The following is a 13,555-nucleotide window of genomic DNA, read 5'->3' on the forward strand; positions in this document are numbered from 1 at the left end:
TCTAGGGTCAAGCTTTGTGGCATCCTCAGGAATGAGAAGGAAAGAGCTGGATGGCAGGACTGTCGGCAGGACCATTGCATGTCTTCCAAGGTGTTTCAGCAATTGCTGCAGGAGTTGTTGCAAAGCGTCTGGATCGTCTTTGGAAAAAGAGTCTCAGAAATCATGTAATTAGATGCACAAATTTCCTGTACAAGAGCGACTCTCAAACTTTGGTCTGTATCAGAATCACCTGGAGCTGAATGACAGTTCAGAGGCCCAGGCTCCATCCTACTTTATTGAGCCTGGGCCTCTGGCTTGGTTTTAGCTCTCCAGGTAAATATGATACATATCGAAATTTGAAGATCACTGTATTTAAACTTCCCTTAGAAAGGCCAAACTAATGCTAACATACCTCAAGTGAGAGAAGGTCACTGTTACAAGGTAACCCATTATATTGGTCCGCTCTAATTGACCAATTAGGTCTAGCTCAAAAGGAAAATTCTCCTTTTGAACCCCTCACACCCTTGATGCAGAGCGACTTCTGGCACTCCTCTAAAAACCCTTAGATCTTTTCCATTTCAATTGCTGGTCAAGCTGCTTCCTGCATGGTCTTAGTAAACCAACGGGCAAGACAGACTATGAAACGTGGCCTCATTGTGGTTCATCCTCTTTCAACTTTTACCATCCCCTGGTACCCAGGCATCCTCCCATCTACCTAGGTCATCTGGACTCTTAGGTGCTCCCCAAGGTCACAGACTCCAGGGCACAAGGCCTCAGGGACTCTGATGATCCAGTTGCTTTGCAACAACTCCTGGAGCAATTGCTGAAACACCTTGGAAGACATGCAATGGTCCTGCCGACAGTCCTGCCATCCAGCTCTTTCCTTCTCATTCCTGAGGATGCCACAAAGCTTGACCCTAGACCAAGTGGCTCTTTCAGGAAGGGCCAGGGGGAGGGCGTGCCAAGTGTGGGCTGAGGCTGCCCCTCCCTGCAGTCATAGGAATGTTTCTAGCTCCTCACTACCTACAAACAAGGGCCTCTGCACCCTCTGCTCATTTCTGCCACCAGAGCATTCTAGTAATCTTATTTGCTTTCGATCTTGTGTGGGGGTCTATACCTTGGAGGGACAGCTATGTGACCACTGTCCAACTACAACAGAGGCAGAGGAAAGCAATGTGAACGTCCCAGGACCCTGAACTCTAGGGATAGTCAACAGCCCACGTCAGTGCTGTCCCGCCAGGAGGGGTTTGAGGCTGGGAGGCAGGTCCTGAGCTGTACATAAATAAGGGGTGCTAACCCCCTCTACCTGGCACCCACAGGTGTGTCTCAGCTGATGAGACTGGGCCCTGCTCTAATTCCAGCTGTGCCAGGTTGTGCCATTCACCATCATGAGGCTGTGATGGGGGCCTTCTGCCAGCTGCCGGTGAGGCTCCCACTGCCAGGTGTCTACAGCCTTGATGACCCACTCTTCGATACTGCCAGCCAGCTAGCAGCAGGCGGGCATGCTGGTGTGAGTACAGGCCTGGGAGACCTCCTGCCATGTGGCCCACCCGAGCCAGCACCTTCTGGAGTACTGCAATGTCCTCATCACCTCCCTGGGGAAGCTGGGCCTGCCCCACCCCCATGGCCCTGTTCTGATGTGGCTCTGGGCTCCAGTTCACCTCTAAGATGAAGCCCAGCAGCCTAGTGGACCAAGAACAGAGACAGGATGGCAGAGGCGTTGCAACGTCTTGATTTATTCAGATTATTTAATATACAATGATGTAATGTGACCCAAAGTGTGCAAAGTTAAAGCCTTCAACTGCAGCTGAGGAGAGGGCAGGCATGATATACCTGGGGAAGGAGTCAGGAATGATGGGCTGCCTTCTCCCCAGGGCACAGGACGGGGGAGTGGCCTGAGGAACAGGTAGCCTAGGGCCAGAGGAAGGGGGCAGAGACCTTCCTCTGGCCTCGGTCAGGAGCCCAGAAGTGCCCCATGGCTGAGGGGGCAACAGCCCCGGAAGGGGCTAGAGTCAGGGCCAGGAGAGCACCATTTCCGGGGTGGGGTTGGGGGTGGGGGTGGGGAAGGAGGTGCCCTACAGAAGCCAGGAGGGGCCACCTGCCCCAGGGATGGGAGCCGGGCCAGCGCAGGCTGCAGCGAGAGAGACCTGAGGCAGGCACAGGGCCTGAGAGCCCAGGCTGGTGGGCTCAGGGGGACTGGAGAAGGGAGGGGACGGGGGGGGTGCCGGCGGGGGTGCTCCCAGGGCAGCCAGGCCCCAGGAGCGGTCCTGACTCTGTGGGGGACGCCCAGCAAGGGGTGGCAGACCCTCAGGGCCTCCCCTCCTCTCTCCCTGGGGAGGAGCTGGGAACCTGTAGTGCAAATCTGTGGACCACTCAGCTATGGAGGGAGGCTGTGCCCAAAGGGGCACCCTGGGCCACACTCCCTCCGCCGCCTCGGCCTCCGCCACCGTCCTCAGTACAGCCGCTTTTCGTAACTGTGGGGACAAGGTAAGAGGGAGGCTGAGAGTGGGTGTGTGGACCCCACTCCCTTCCCAGATCCCCCTGCCCAGGCCCCGGGGTGCCAAGTGGCCCCCAGGTGCAGGAGTGGCAGTGAACAGCAGAAGGCCCTGCCTCTCAGCCATGGGAGGAGGAAGGGAGAAAGAGCAGGCCCTGTGCCTCTGTCCTCCCTGGGCCGAGGCTCCCGGAAGAACCAGGCCAGGTCCAGAGATAGCCATGCTCCTTCTGGCCACAGCCGCAGCTGAGCGGACTGTCTGTCCTCAGTGCCGGGGTGGAGAGACAGCTCAGAAAGGCACGGCCCGTCCTTGCAGAGCGAGCTCAGACCAAGCTGAACCTCTGCTGCCCGTGTCTCCACCCCACCCCTGCGCACACAGCAGCCTAGGTCCCTTCTGGTCCCTGTGTCCAGTCTAGGACAGGGCAGCTTCAGATCTGTGGTCAGGGATAGCTCTCTGTACCCCCGAAGGGGATGTTTCTGCTGGAGGAGGGGCCACTGCTGGCTGCCCCCACCACGATGCTAGTCCTGGGGTCCAGGTCCCATAGTTACACCCAGTGCCACCCCCAACACAGTGCCCCCGCCCCCATCGCAGGCCCCGCCCAGACTGCCCCTGCTCTACTCTACGCTTGGCCCGGGCAGCGCAGTTACTTACACGGCAGAAAGGTATAGCTACGGGAGGATGGGGCAGAAAGAGACACAGGTTAGATGCCCGCCTATGCGTAGGGGGACAGGTCCTCTTGACCTGGGGGGGCCGCATGCCTGCTACTACTGCTGCCAACTAGCACTGCCCCCACCCATAATCGCCCCAGCACTGGCCCTGGCGTCTCTCTGCCCTTCTCACTGCCAGAGGGCTCGTGCCCCCACCAGCCTACACCTGCCTGCCCAGGGCCACCACCAGCAAGAGCCCAGCACTGCCAGCCCCTGCCACCAGCCACCAAGCTTCTGAGCAAGCACGGGCCGGGGAGCCTAGGAGGGGCTAGCAGCCACATCTCCCGTGCCCTGCTCGGGAGAGATGCCCGAGGGGAGGGGAGGGGGCCTGCCTGCATAGGGGCTAAAGGCCATGGTTCAAGGGTAGGCTGGGCCCTGTCGAAGAAGGTGACGGGGTCATCCTGCAGCAGCATCCATCTCTGACGCAGATGGTCCATAAGGTCCCTGAAACCTCAGCTCAGCCTCTGAATCACAGTCCACCAGCGTGACCCAGTGACAGCCAGCTGGGGCAAAGAGGCCACCATACTTACGAGTGTAGGCCGTGGACACCACCCTCAATCTGAGCCGACATGGTCCGCTTCTCAAACTTGAGCTCTCCTGAGTACATCATAGACCTGCGGGCAGGTCAGTAGAGCAGGTTAGGCACTGAGGGCAGAGGAGAGAAAGAAAGAGGGAGAGAAACAGAAAGGAAGCAGGGATGGAGGAGCCAGGAGCCTCCTCGGTGCCCCCTCACCTGCTACCTCTCTAGTCCCAGCACTCACCGCAGGACGGAGAGGCTCCGGGCACCGATATCCTGGCAGCCATGCTGGATCCCCGCTATGAGGTAGGGCACAAACTTCTGAATGGAGCCTTTATCCTGGATGGAGCCCGAGACACCCTGTGCGATCTTCACCTTATCCCCCTCACTGCATAGAGGGCAAGGAGACTGAGCCAGGCAGCCCGCGGCTCAGGGAATCCTACCCCAACTCTTAAGGGTACCAGCAGAGGCGGTATCACCCAGAAGGACACCCAAAGCAGCCACTCCCTGGGCTACAGCATAAAAAAGCATGGATCCCAAATCCAGTGGCCCCGGCACTGTCCCAGGTCTACTGTTACTGGTGCCCTGTGCCTCGTTTTCCAGAACTATCACATGGAGATTGAGCGCCATCTTGGGAAGTCTAAGGCACGTATGGACCCTGGAAGGGCTGTGGCTGATCTGTCTGGGGCTGGGGCTCAGGGTCAGGGCACCTGAAATATCGTTTCTGGCTGCTGCTGCTCTTCTCCATGGCATCCAAGGAGCCCATGCCCCGGTACTTCTTGAGCCTCACCCCATCCGAGAAGAAGTACTCGCCAGGGGCCTCCGTGGTGGCAGCGAGCAGGGAGCCCATCATCACTGTGGTGGTAGAGGGGCGGTCAGTGCCTCCAGCCCATAGCCCTCCTACTGCCTTCACCCATCTCCCAGCCCCTGAACCCCAGCCTGCCCAAGCCCCCTCACCTGTGGAAGCTCCAAGGGCCAGGGCCTTGACCACATGCCCCACGGTCTGGATGCCGCCATCGGCTATGACAGGCACCCCAAAGCGCCGGGCATACTCGGCCACCTTGTACACAGCAGTACCCTGGGGCCGACCACAGGCCATCACTGCAGGAGGGGACACAAGACGGAGGTGTCAACAGCAACACAGGGGCCAGGGACAGGCCCCTTTCTCCTTGTGTCCAACCTCCACTCAGGAGAGGGGACAGGGCTGAATAATGTTTCTGAGGCATAAAGTAGGTGGCAACTAACACTAGGCTGAATGTCACTTCAGGGACCCAGGTCACTTGACAGCACTATGGGGGATTCTGATGGGTGAAGGGCAATACAGGCCTTCGAAGTATTATACTTCCCAAACCAGTGCTCTTAGGCCTAGTGGTCCCCAGCCTCACCTCTCCCCAAACACAAGTTCCCCTCCCAGGCTTTCATATGCAAGGCCTGTTACTAGAGTTAGGGACTCATGGCCTCCTTTGGGATGTTGGTTTGCATTTCTTTAACTGTCCAAGGTCTTTAAGTGTTTGGTTTTAAGTTTTTAAGTGGGAATTCTAAGGACCCAGCACTTATCTAGGGAAAGATGCCAGGCTGAATAAAGTAGGGAAGGGGCCCTCTCAGAGGTGCTTTTGTTTGTTCTGCCCAATTGCAACCCAAGGTTTAGAACAGGGTCTGACACACAGCAGTTGCCCAATTAACATTTGTAAAGAGACTGAGCAAAAGCCCAGGTTTCACCACTGTGATCAGCTAAGACAAGGAGTAGAAACTTAAAAGCAGAGGCTCTAAAGACCAAAAGGAGAGATGTTTCGGGCAGAGAGGACCCAACAGGTCACTTGGTGTTCTGAAGAAATGACCCACACTTAGAGGGGCCAGATCCGTCCCCTCAGGCCAAGCTGGGACACACGGCCTCCAGGGAGCATCCCTAAACATGGAGACACATGTCATGGTCTCGCTCTCCCCCTCTTCATGTTTCAGGAACCCACCCTGGAAAAGGGCTTTGTGACTCAGTGGACCCCCTCCTCCACCATCACCAGATGGTGTATACCCTAAGACATTCAAAAACACGCTGTCTCAATGTCTGAAGTATCTGCCTTGTCACAAAGCTAATCCAAACCCAGAGCTGGCTTCCAACAAGCACCTCGGAGAAGTGGTCACACCAGCCTTGGATCCTTGACCAGAATCCAAGAAGTGGGCTGGCGCATACCCGAAACTCTTGGTAACCTCATCTTACACCTGCTCCCCAAGTCAACAGGCCAGACAGGAAGAGGCTGAGCCCAGGTTGCCACTGAACCCACCATCCCGAGGAGCCTGGCAGAGTGAGCCCTCGGCATGCACCTGTGGGACAAGAATGAGGCCCAAGGGGTCTGTGGAGGGCCAGTGGGTGGGTATTCTAAGTGGCAGTCACTCTTCTACTAACACTTACCTTCTTGGGTGATGCAGATAGAGCCACAGCCCATGCCCACACGTAGCCCATCCACACCGGCGTCAATCAGATTCTTGGCCTGAGCTGCTGTCACCACTGGGGTGGGGGTGGGGGCGGGCAGGGAAAGAGGAACAGTGTGAGGATAAGAACCCCTGTCCTGCCCTGGGGCTCCCTGGGACCCCAGTCTAGCTCCCACCCCACCTACAGTGACCGGAGCCTATTCATTCTGCTCCCGCCCCCTCACGCAGGGGTGATGCCATCAATTGGGGATGCTGAGGAAAAGGAAGTTACACAGAGAGGAGGCAAGGGCCAAGGGTGAGAGGGGACTCCACACTCACCATTCCCCCCAATCACCTGGAGGTGGGGGTACTTCTGCTTGATGTAGTGTACCATGGCGATCTGGTACACAGAGTTCCCTTGGGATGAGTCCTGTGAGGAGGGGGACAGGAAAGCTTAGGCTACTATGGCTGAGGGTCCTCCCTGGGGGAGGGAGGTCTCGAGTGGACAGACTCCTGGAATAATACGAAAAATGTTATGAGAATGCCCTTTTTTTTTTTTCTGAGAAGACAACTGACAGCTTTCAACTGGTTCTCAAAGGGACCTGCTTTCTCCAAAAGGTTAAGCACCACTAATGTATAGTTTCAGAGCAGACAAAGCCCTGTCACAGCCACCGACGGACAGGTCCTCATGGCGAGGCTGCCTGGGGCCTATCCTATTTCTACCAACTCACTAACCAAATGAAGGTGCTTAACCTCCTCAGCCTCCATTTCTTCATCTGACAAGGGGCATGGTCACTGTACTTGGGGCAGGTCGGGGGGGTGCTGTTGGGAGGATTAAATGAGTCTATCTACATAAAGGTCTTAGTCCAGGGCCTGGCAAGGGGGAGGTTCTCCATGAATGTGAGCTCTAAGCACTGGGGCCAACTTATAAGCACACCCAGAAGGCCCTCAGAGGGGTCCACGGTTGGTTTGGGCTGTCGTAGTACCACAGACCCTCCTGATTCTGACTCTAGGCTTAATTAGAGACAAACATGGCTCTTCCTAAGCCTCTACTCTACCGAAACACCCTGGCTCCAGGGTGGTGCCCGTACCAGCACTATGACATCAGCACCCGCCTGAGTGAGCAGGTCCAGGCGGTACTTGTCATCCTCACGGGTGCCCACGGCTGCCCCGCAGAGTAGCTGCTTGTGAGAATCCTTGGAAGCCAGAGGGTAGTCCCGGTTCTTCTTCAGGTCGGTGCGGGCAATGATGGCCACGAGCTCGTCATGATCGTTGACAATGGGCAGCTTCCCTGACAAGGAAGACAGAGGTGAGATGAAGGAGCAGCCTCTGGGGGCTTGGAGGGTGGAGGGAGTGAGGATGAAAATGGACCAGCGATTCCACTGAAGTACCTAAACCAGCCACTAGGTGACAGCACCCACCCAGGAAGCACTCCTAGGGACAAGGACCTCTTCCCAAGGAACAGGAAGCAAACAAACCTTGTAGCCCAGTGGGTTCCCAGAGCTCTTCCTGCCCTGTGGCCTGGCCTGGCCAGGCTGGGGTGGACGGCCCCTGAGCACTGGCAGCCTTTCACCTGCTGGGCCACAGGCCACAGTGGTCGAAAACTCTGAGCCAGGGCACAAATGCGAGGCTGTCCTATAGGGAGGAGCGTGTGCCCTGCCCAACAATCTCGTATGGGCCAGGGGGAGTATGTTCCAGTGTCGCCCGCAGGGAGCTAATGAATATTGCATCAATAGCCCCAATGGCAAATAAATTTAAGTGCAGGACTTCTCAGTCATTCATAAGCTAATGTACAATTCTTATGCAAGATGGACGATACAGAAAAGAGCATTTTTTCAGACTTTTAAGACCAGAAAGCTCCTTTTTCATAATAGACATTTCATAGGACTAGGTTTTTTTTGGAGGAAACATAATGTGAAGATGCTGAAAAGGGACAGGTTTTCCTAAGCTAGGAAAAGGACCTCATGAATCACGCTCCAGCCTGGGGTTATTCAAACCTTCCCCAAGGCCCAGTCTGGTTGCTGGGACGCCTGCAAGGCTGTGAAGGAATAGGAGGAACAGGCGTACAGGGAGCCGGGCTGGGGGTGGGCGTGAGGATGGGGGAGGGGATCCTGAGTTTTCTGCCTACTCCTCGGTACCTTTTTTGCTGCGCTGCAGGATCTCGTTTGCCTCTTTCAATGTCACACCTGCTGGGGCCACCACCAGCTCATTCCGTGGTGTCATCACCTGTGGGGCCAGGAACATTTCCCTGCAGGTTGGCAGGTGAGAGAGAAGGGAGCCAGACCTCCCTCTGGTCCCTGGACACAGGTACCAGCCTGAGGCCCCAGGGTGTGGGGTCCTCTCTCTACCCCAGCCACACTTTCCCTACCCTGCAGGTACCTCACTGAGGAGGGTGGTGTGGTCCTTCTCAGCAAGGAAGTCGATGTCTCGGGAGGTGACGATGCCCACCAGCTTGCTGCCCATGGTGCCCGTCTCAGTGATGGGGATGCCAGAGAAGCCATGCCGAATCTTGGCCTCCAGCACATCACCCACCGTGTGTGAAGGGCTCAGCACCACGGGGTCCGTGATGAAGCCCTGTTCAAATTTCTGTGGGCAGAGACAGGGAAAGGGAAAGACTGGAAGAAAGCCGAGGTGGTATACAGTCTGACCGCAGCAGGCACAGGGTATCCTGGACACGCCACAGAGGAGCCAAGGCCCTCAATGGGGTGAGGGGCCACTGGGAAAATAAGGCTGGGCCCTGAGCCCCCATTGTGAAGAAGGGCAGAAAGGACCCCAGCCATCAGCCAGGAAGTGCGCCAGCCTGCAAGGCTGGCAAGGGAAGCTAGGAGGGTCTGACGTGGGGGCCACCAGGGATGGGCCTTGTACTTGCCTTGACCTTGCGCACTTCGTTGGCCTGGAACTCGGGGGTGCAGTTGTGGTGAATGAAACCGATACCGCCCATCAGCTGGGGTGGAAGGGAAGCGTGGTCAGAGCCAGGAGGCCAACCCTCCTCACTCTGCAAACCCCACCTCTGATTCCAATTCCCCCTGACGTCATTCCACCCCATTCAGTCCCCTTAGCTCTGGGGTCCCCACCCAGGTGCCCAACTCACAGCCATCGCAATGGCCATGTCAGCCTCTGTCACAGTGTCCATAGGGGAGGAGATCAGTGGCGTCTTCAGCGTGATCTTCCGAGTTAGAGCTGAAGTCAGGTCCTGAGGGTGGAGGCACAGTCTATGTGAAGAGTTTTATTATCCACTCAAACACTTACTGAGTTCCTACGTGCACCTGGCACCAGGACAGGCCTGGGGATATAGCAGTGAACAACGCAGATGAGACCCCTGCTGTCTTTCCCTGAACTTAAATTCTACTTGGAAAGAAAGAAGACAAACATGAAACATGTATGAAACAATTTCAGCCAGGAAGAAGGCTCCAAAGAAAAGCAATAAGGCAAAGCGACCACTGGAAGAAGGATGTGCTGGTTGGGGAAGCCTCTTTCTTGGCAGGTGACAAGTGGAAGCCAATCAAGTCAAAGTCTAAGGGGCCATCGTTTCAGGCAGAGGGAGCTGCGTGTGAAACCTGCCTCTGATTCTAAGTCTTCCTGAGGTGTATTCAAAAAAGAAGAAGGCTAGTGGACTAGACGGGGGGTGGCGGGGGGTGTTTGAAGAGGGAGAGGCAGGTGGGGGCAAGGACATGTAGCCTTGAAAGCCAGGGAGAGGAGCTCAGATTGAATTCTGAGATGAGAAACCACTGGAGGGTCTCAGGAAGAGGACAAATACAACCTGGTTTATGTTTTAAAGAGGTCACTCAGGCTCTGATGTGGAGAATGGATTCTAGGTAACAAGGCCTGTCATAGGGTGACTGCCAAGGAGGCTGCTGACAGGTCCGAGAGGGAGATGTGGGTGACTGAAAGTGGGAAGGCATGAGAAGGAGTCATATGACATCCAGGAAAGTAGGTGACTAAGGGTCTGCAGCTCAAGGGAGAGGCCAGGACTGCAAGGATACATTTGGGAGGCATCTGTCTGTGAACGGTAAATAAGGACAGATTACAGACTCCTCTGAGAGTCAGGACAACAGCTGTGGACCTTAACCCCCAAAACGCTCAAGACAGACTTTGGTTTATAATTTCTGGAGATTCCTAGGCCTCTGACGTCCATCTACAGACCCAGGTTCAGAACCCTAGCCCCACAGTCTAGAAAACTCCCCCTTCTCCTCTCCTATTATACCACAGAGGTCGCAGGCCAGGGGGACCTTTGATGGTCTTGTCTGTCCCTCTCTTCCTAGCACCCTGCCCAGAGGCTGGCCCAAGCCAGGCTGCTTGATAAACTTTGTTAAACTCAACAGCTGAACCAAGAAGGCTTTCTCGTTCCTGTCATAAGGGAAATATCTAGAATAGAAATATCCAAATTACCCCCTTAAAATCTGCTGGGGTCAGCACTGGCTACACAGCTGGACATAAGCTTCCTCAATGTATAAGTGATCCAGGCACACTCAGGCCCTCTGGCTTTTCATGAGAATCAGAACTGAATAAATATCAACGGTAACAGCAACAGAAGAGAAACTATTTTTTTAATGAGTATGAATTCATCATAGCATAATCTAACTTTCCTGGGAGATGACTTAACACCCATTAGCACTACCCCTTGGCTTCTGTGAGTTCATCATGTGTTAATTATGTAAAGGACACTGCTCATTCACTTGGCTCACTACGGAGCCCCTCCGGTAAGCAAGGAACTGTGTTTCCTTGCATTTGTCCAAAATCTAAATTCTCCAAACCCTCTTGCCAGTTCTTATATGTTTGAATCCCTGAACAAGTCTGTCCACCTCATTCAAAGTCTCTATAATTTTACTGGCTTCTATTATGTCTTTGCTCAGCATTTCAGACAAAACCCAATCCTTCCGGTTTACGGTAATAAAGCAGCCACACACACACACACACCCGCTCCCAGGGCCTTTTGAACTTCACTGCAGGCTCTGTCAGTGACAACCCTCTGGCCTTGGGCCAGGCCCACCACTCAAGATACCCTTGAATCTCCACAGCTGCTTCTGCCCCATTAGGCATAACCTATTGCACTGTGCCAGCTTCTCTGGCAGCAATAAAGGCTACATCCACCACATTCCCAAGAGAAATCTCCCCTACGCCCTGCCCTTGAGCCAGAAGTCAGCCTCTTCCACCACATACACAGCTCCTCTTCCCCTGGTCAGCGCAAGAGGTACTTACCACCTCATCAGCTATGAAGTCTATGAATCCTGGGAGAATCAGGAAGTCGCTGTGAAGAGAGAGAGGTGAGTGTTACCAGGTGAGGAGGAGCATCTGAAAGGGGCAGGGCTGGCCAGGCCCGGGGAGGCAGCATGGAGGTGGGGAGACGGGTAGAGACCAGCCCCTCTGATCCCCGCTGCCCCTTCCGGGCTGAACCACCCTCCTGCCCGCGCTAGCATCTTACTGACTCCAGCCCACAGATCAAGGGCCAAAGGCAGTAGAAGGTCTGTAGACCTGAGGCACCACCAGGCCAGTTGGCCCAAAATGTCCATTGCCTTGAGGGCTCAGAGTTCGTCAAGGAACATAAGTTCCTATAATGCCACACACGGCAGATACGGTACCTGCCCTTGAAACCCTCTCAGTTTTTATAGGGGGACACAATCAGTCAACATGGAATGAACCTGAGAACAATTTAAAAGTGCAGCATGACATGAACATCACATAGCACAGGACAAGCTGCTCACAGCCAAGTGTTAGAGCCGCTCAGTCACACAGGGTTCAGAATAGCTCAGAGGGACCCTAGAGGGCTGAGCATGGACAAGGCACGTTTGGATAGAGCAGGTATCCATTAAGTGTTGGCTCGGTTGGGATGGGACAACCAACAGACATGGCCTGGGATAGGAAAGGGGAAGAAGGGGCCTTATGGTTAGGACCAGGATCCTAGGGCCCCAGTCAAAGCACGGCAGCTGCCAGCACTAGGGTGGGCCAGGGTCAGAGCAAACCCCAGAAGGGGTGTGCAGGCCTGCACAGGTATGGCGAGGTACATACAGGGCCACAGTCCAGGGGCCCCTACAGGCTTAACCCTCCAGAAATCACACAACCCTGACAGACACACCTAAAAGCAAATGCCGCCCACTTCAGGAACACTCCCAACCTCCCAACCAGAGTAAGCAAAGCAGCAGGCCCCCAGGGCGAGAAGGAAAAGCTACAGGGTGGATGGGAGGGGTGGGGTCTTTAACCTGCCCCAAGGCCAAGAGTAACTCCTAAAAATTTCCCTAGGAAGTTTCCTTGGCAGACTCCAGTGAAAAATACATCAAAGAGATACTCTCTCCACCAGCTCTCCATCAAAGATGGCTAAAGAAATAACCTTAACTGCCCCTGCCTGATGGCAGCCCTTCTGTACAGAGAAGAGGCCTCTGTGGCTCACGTAGAGGACGGAGAAAAAAAAACTGGAATCTGGGCCTCTTGGCATTTTCTAGGTATTACATACACACACCCCTCACCTGGCCCTCATCTGAGCTACGGGGAAGGCAGGAGTTGGGCGACACTCCTTGGCAATGACTGGGTATCATGGTGTCTAGGGAAACTGCCTGCCCAGCAGGAGTGCTTACAGGCAAGGGCAGGGACCAGCAGGAGACAGGCAGGGGGTGCTCTTGGCTGGCCAGCATCTCCACTCTGCTCCAGTCCCAGGTTCTGATGTTCCTTCCTGGCATGGACACAATCCTGCAGCCAGAAGGAGAGCTAGTGCCAGGCCTGCAGCCGGCAGGACAACTGGCCCAGGGCCCATGGAAAAGCATACTAAGCCAGAGGTAAATAGATAGGTCCTGATCTACAAAATCCCACGTCAGGTGGGCTGGCAGGCAGCAGTCACAGAATACAAAGCCCAGGGGGGCACAAGTGCTAACCTGGGGGCAGGCCGAGGCACGAGCGGAAAGAGGACTAGATGGTGGAAAAAGGAGCCACCCCAACTGCCCAGCTGGGCCTCTCCTGGGGCAACACCCAAGCAGCTGTCTTAGCTGGGCTCCAGGGCCCCTCTGCCCTCCTAGTGACGCTGGGAGTGAGAGGGTGTCCTGGATCAAGGTCTGGGACAAGTCTCCGTAACTCCCACATCTCGTATTCCCACATGTCCAAGGCCCCTTCATGTGGCCAAGATGCCCACAAGAGGGGGAAGGGGGCAGGCGGGACCCGGATCTAGCCAGAAACGGGGCATGGCACCAAGGGCCGCGTTGTCGCTGTGCCACGTCCGTCTGCTCTCGGCACGGGCCGCCTTCTTTCCCTTGCCCAGCCCTCTCCACCCCTCCTCCCGCTCGAGTCGCTCGAATCAGGCCGGAGAACGCGGGTGTCACCGAGGGGGGAGCGGTGCACATGCCGGACCGGAGTCCCGCGATCATGTAGCCTTGGTGCGCGCACCCAGGTGGGGCCGAGGCCCCCCGCGCTTACTTGTAGGTGAGGCCGTCGGCGTTGGCGAAGAGCTGCTGCGCAGTGAGCCCATCCTC

General features: G+C 55.7%; 1 protein-coding gene across 1 annotated transcript in view; it reads right to left on the bottom strand.

Annotated features, from left to right (window-relative positions):
• Positions 1-1,695: 1,695 nt before the first annotated feature.
• The window catches only part of IMPDH1 (inosine monophosphate dehydrogenase 1), a 16,391-nt gene continuing 4,531 nt past the window's right edge, over positions 1,696-13,555 (bottom strand). Inside the window, exons 2-14 of the mRNA XM_011357186.2 lie at positions 11,301-11,349; positions 9,193-9,294; positions 8,971-9,045; positions 8,481-8,687; positions 8,240-8,327; positions 7,193-7,392; positions 6,441-6,531; positions 6,103-6,198; positions 4,653-4,796; positions 4,406-4,550; positions 3,940-4,083; positions 3,709-3,792; positions 1,696-2,453 (exon numbers count right to left, since the gene is read on the bottom strand). Of these exons, the coding sequence (XP_011355488.1) occupies positions 2,432-2,453; positions 3,709-3,792; positions 3,940-4,083; positions 4,406-4,550; positions 4,653-4,796; positions 6,103-6,198; positions 6,441-6,531; positions 7,193-7,392; positions 8,240-8,327; positions 8,481-8,687; positions 8,971-9,045; positions 9,193-9,294; positions 11,301-11,349 (1,447 nt within the window). The 3' untranslated portion in view covers positions 1,696-2,431. The remainder of the gene's footprint in view (positions 2,454-3,708; positions 3,793-3,939; positions 4,084-4,405; positions 4,551-4,652; positions 4,797-6,102; positions 6,199-6,440; positions 6,532-7,192; positions 7,393-8,239; positions 8,328-8,480; positions 8,688-8,970; positions 9,046-9,192; positions 9,295-11,300; positions 11,350-13,555) is intronic.

This window comes from Pteropus vampyrus, unplaced genomic scaffold (genome assembly GCF_000151845.1).
Source record: "Pteropus vampyrus isolate Shadow unplaced genomic scaffold, Pvam_2.0 Scaffold33, whole genome shotgun sequence".
NCBI classification, from domain to species: Eukaryota; Metazoa; Chordata; class Mammalia; order Chiroptera; family Pteropodidae; genus Pteropus; species Pteropus vampyrus.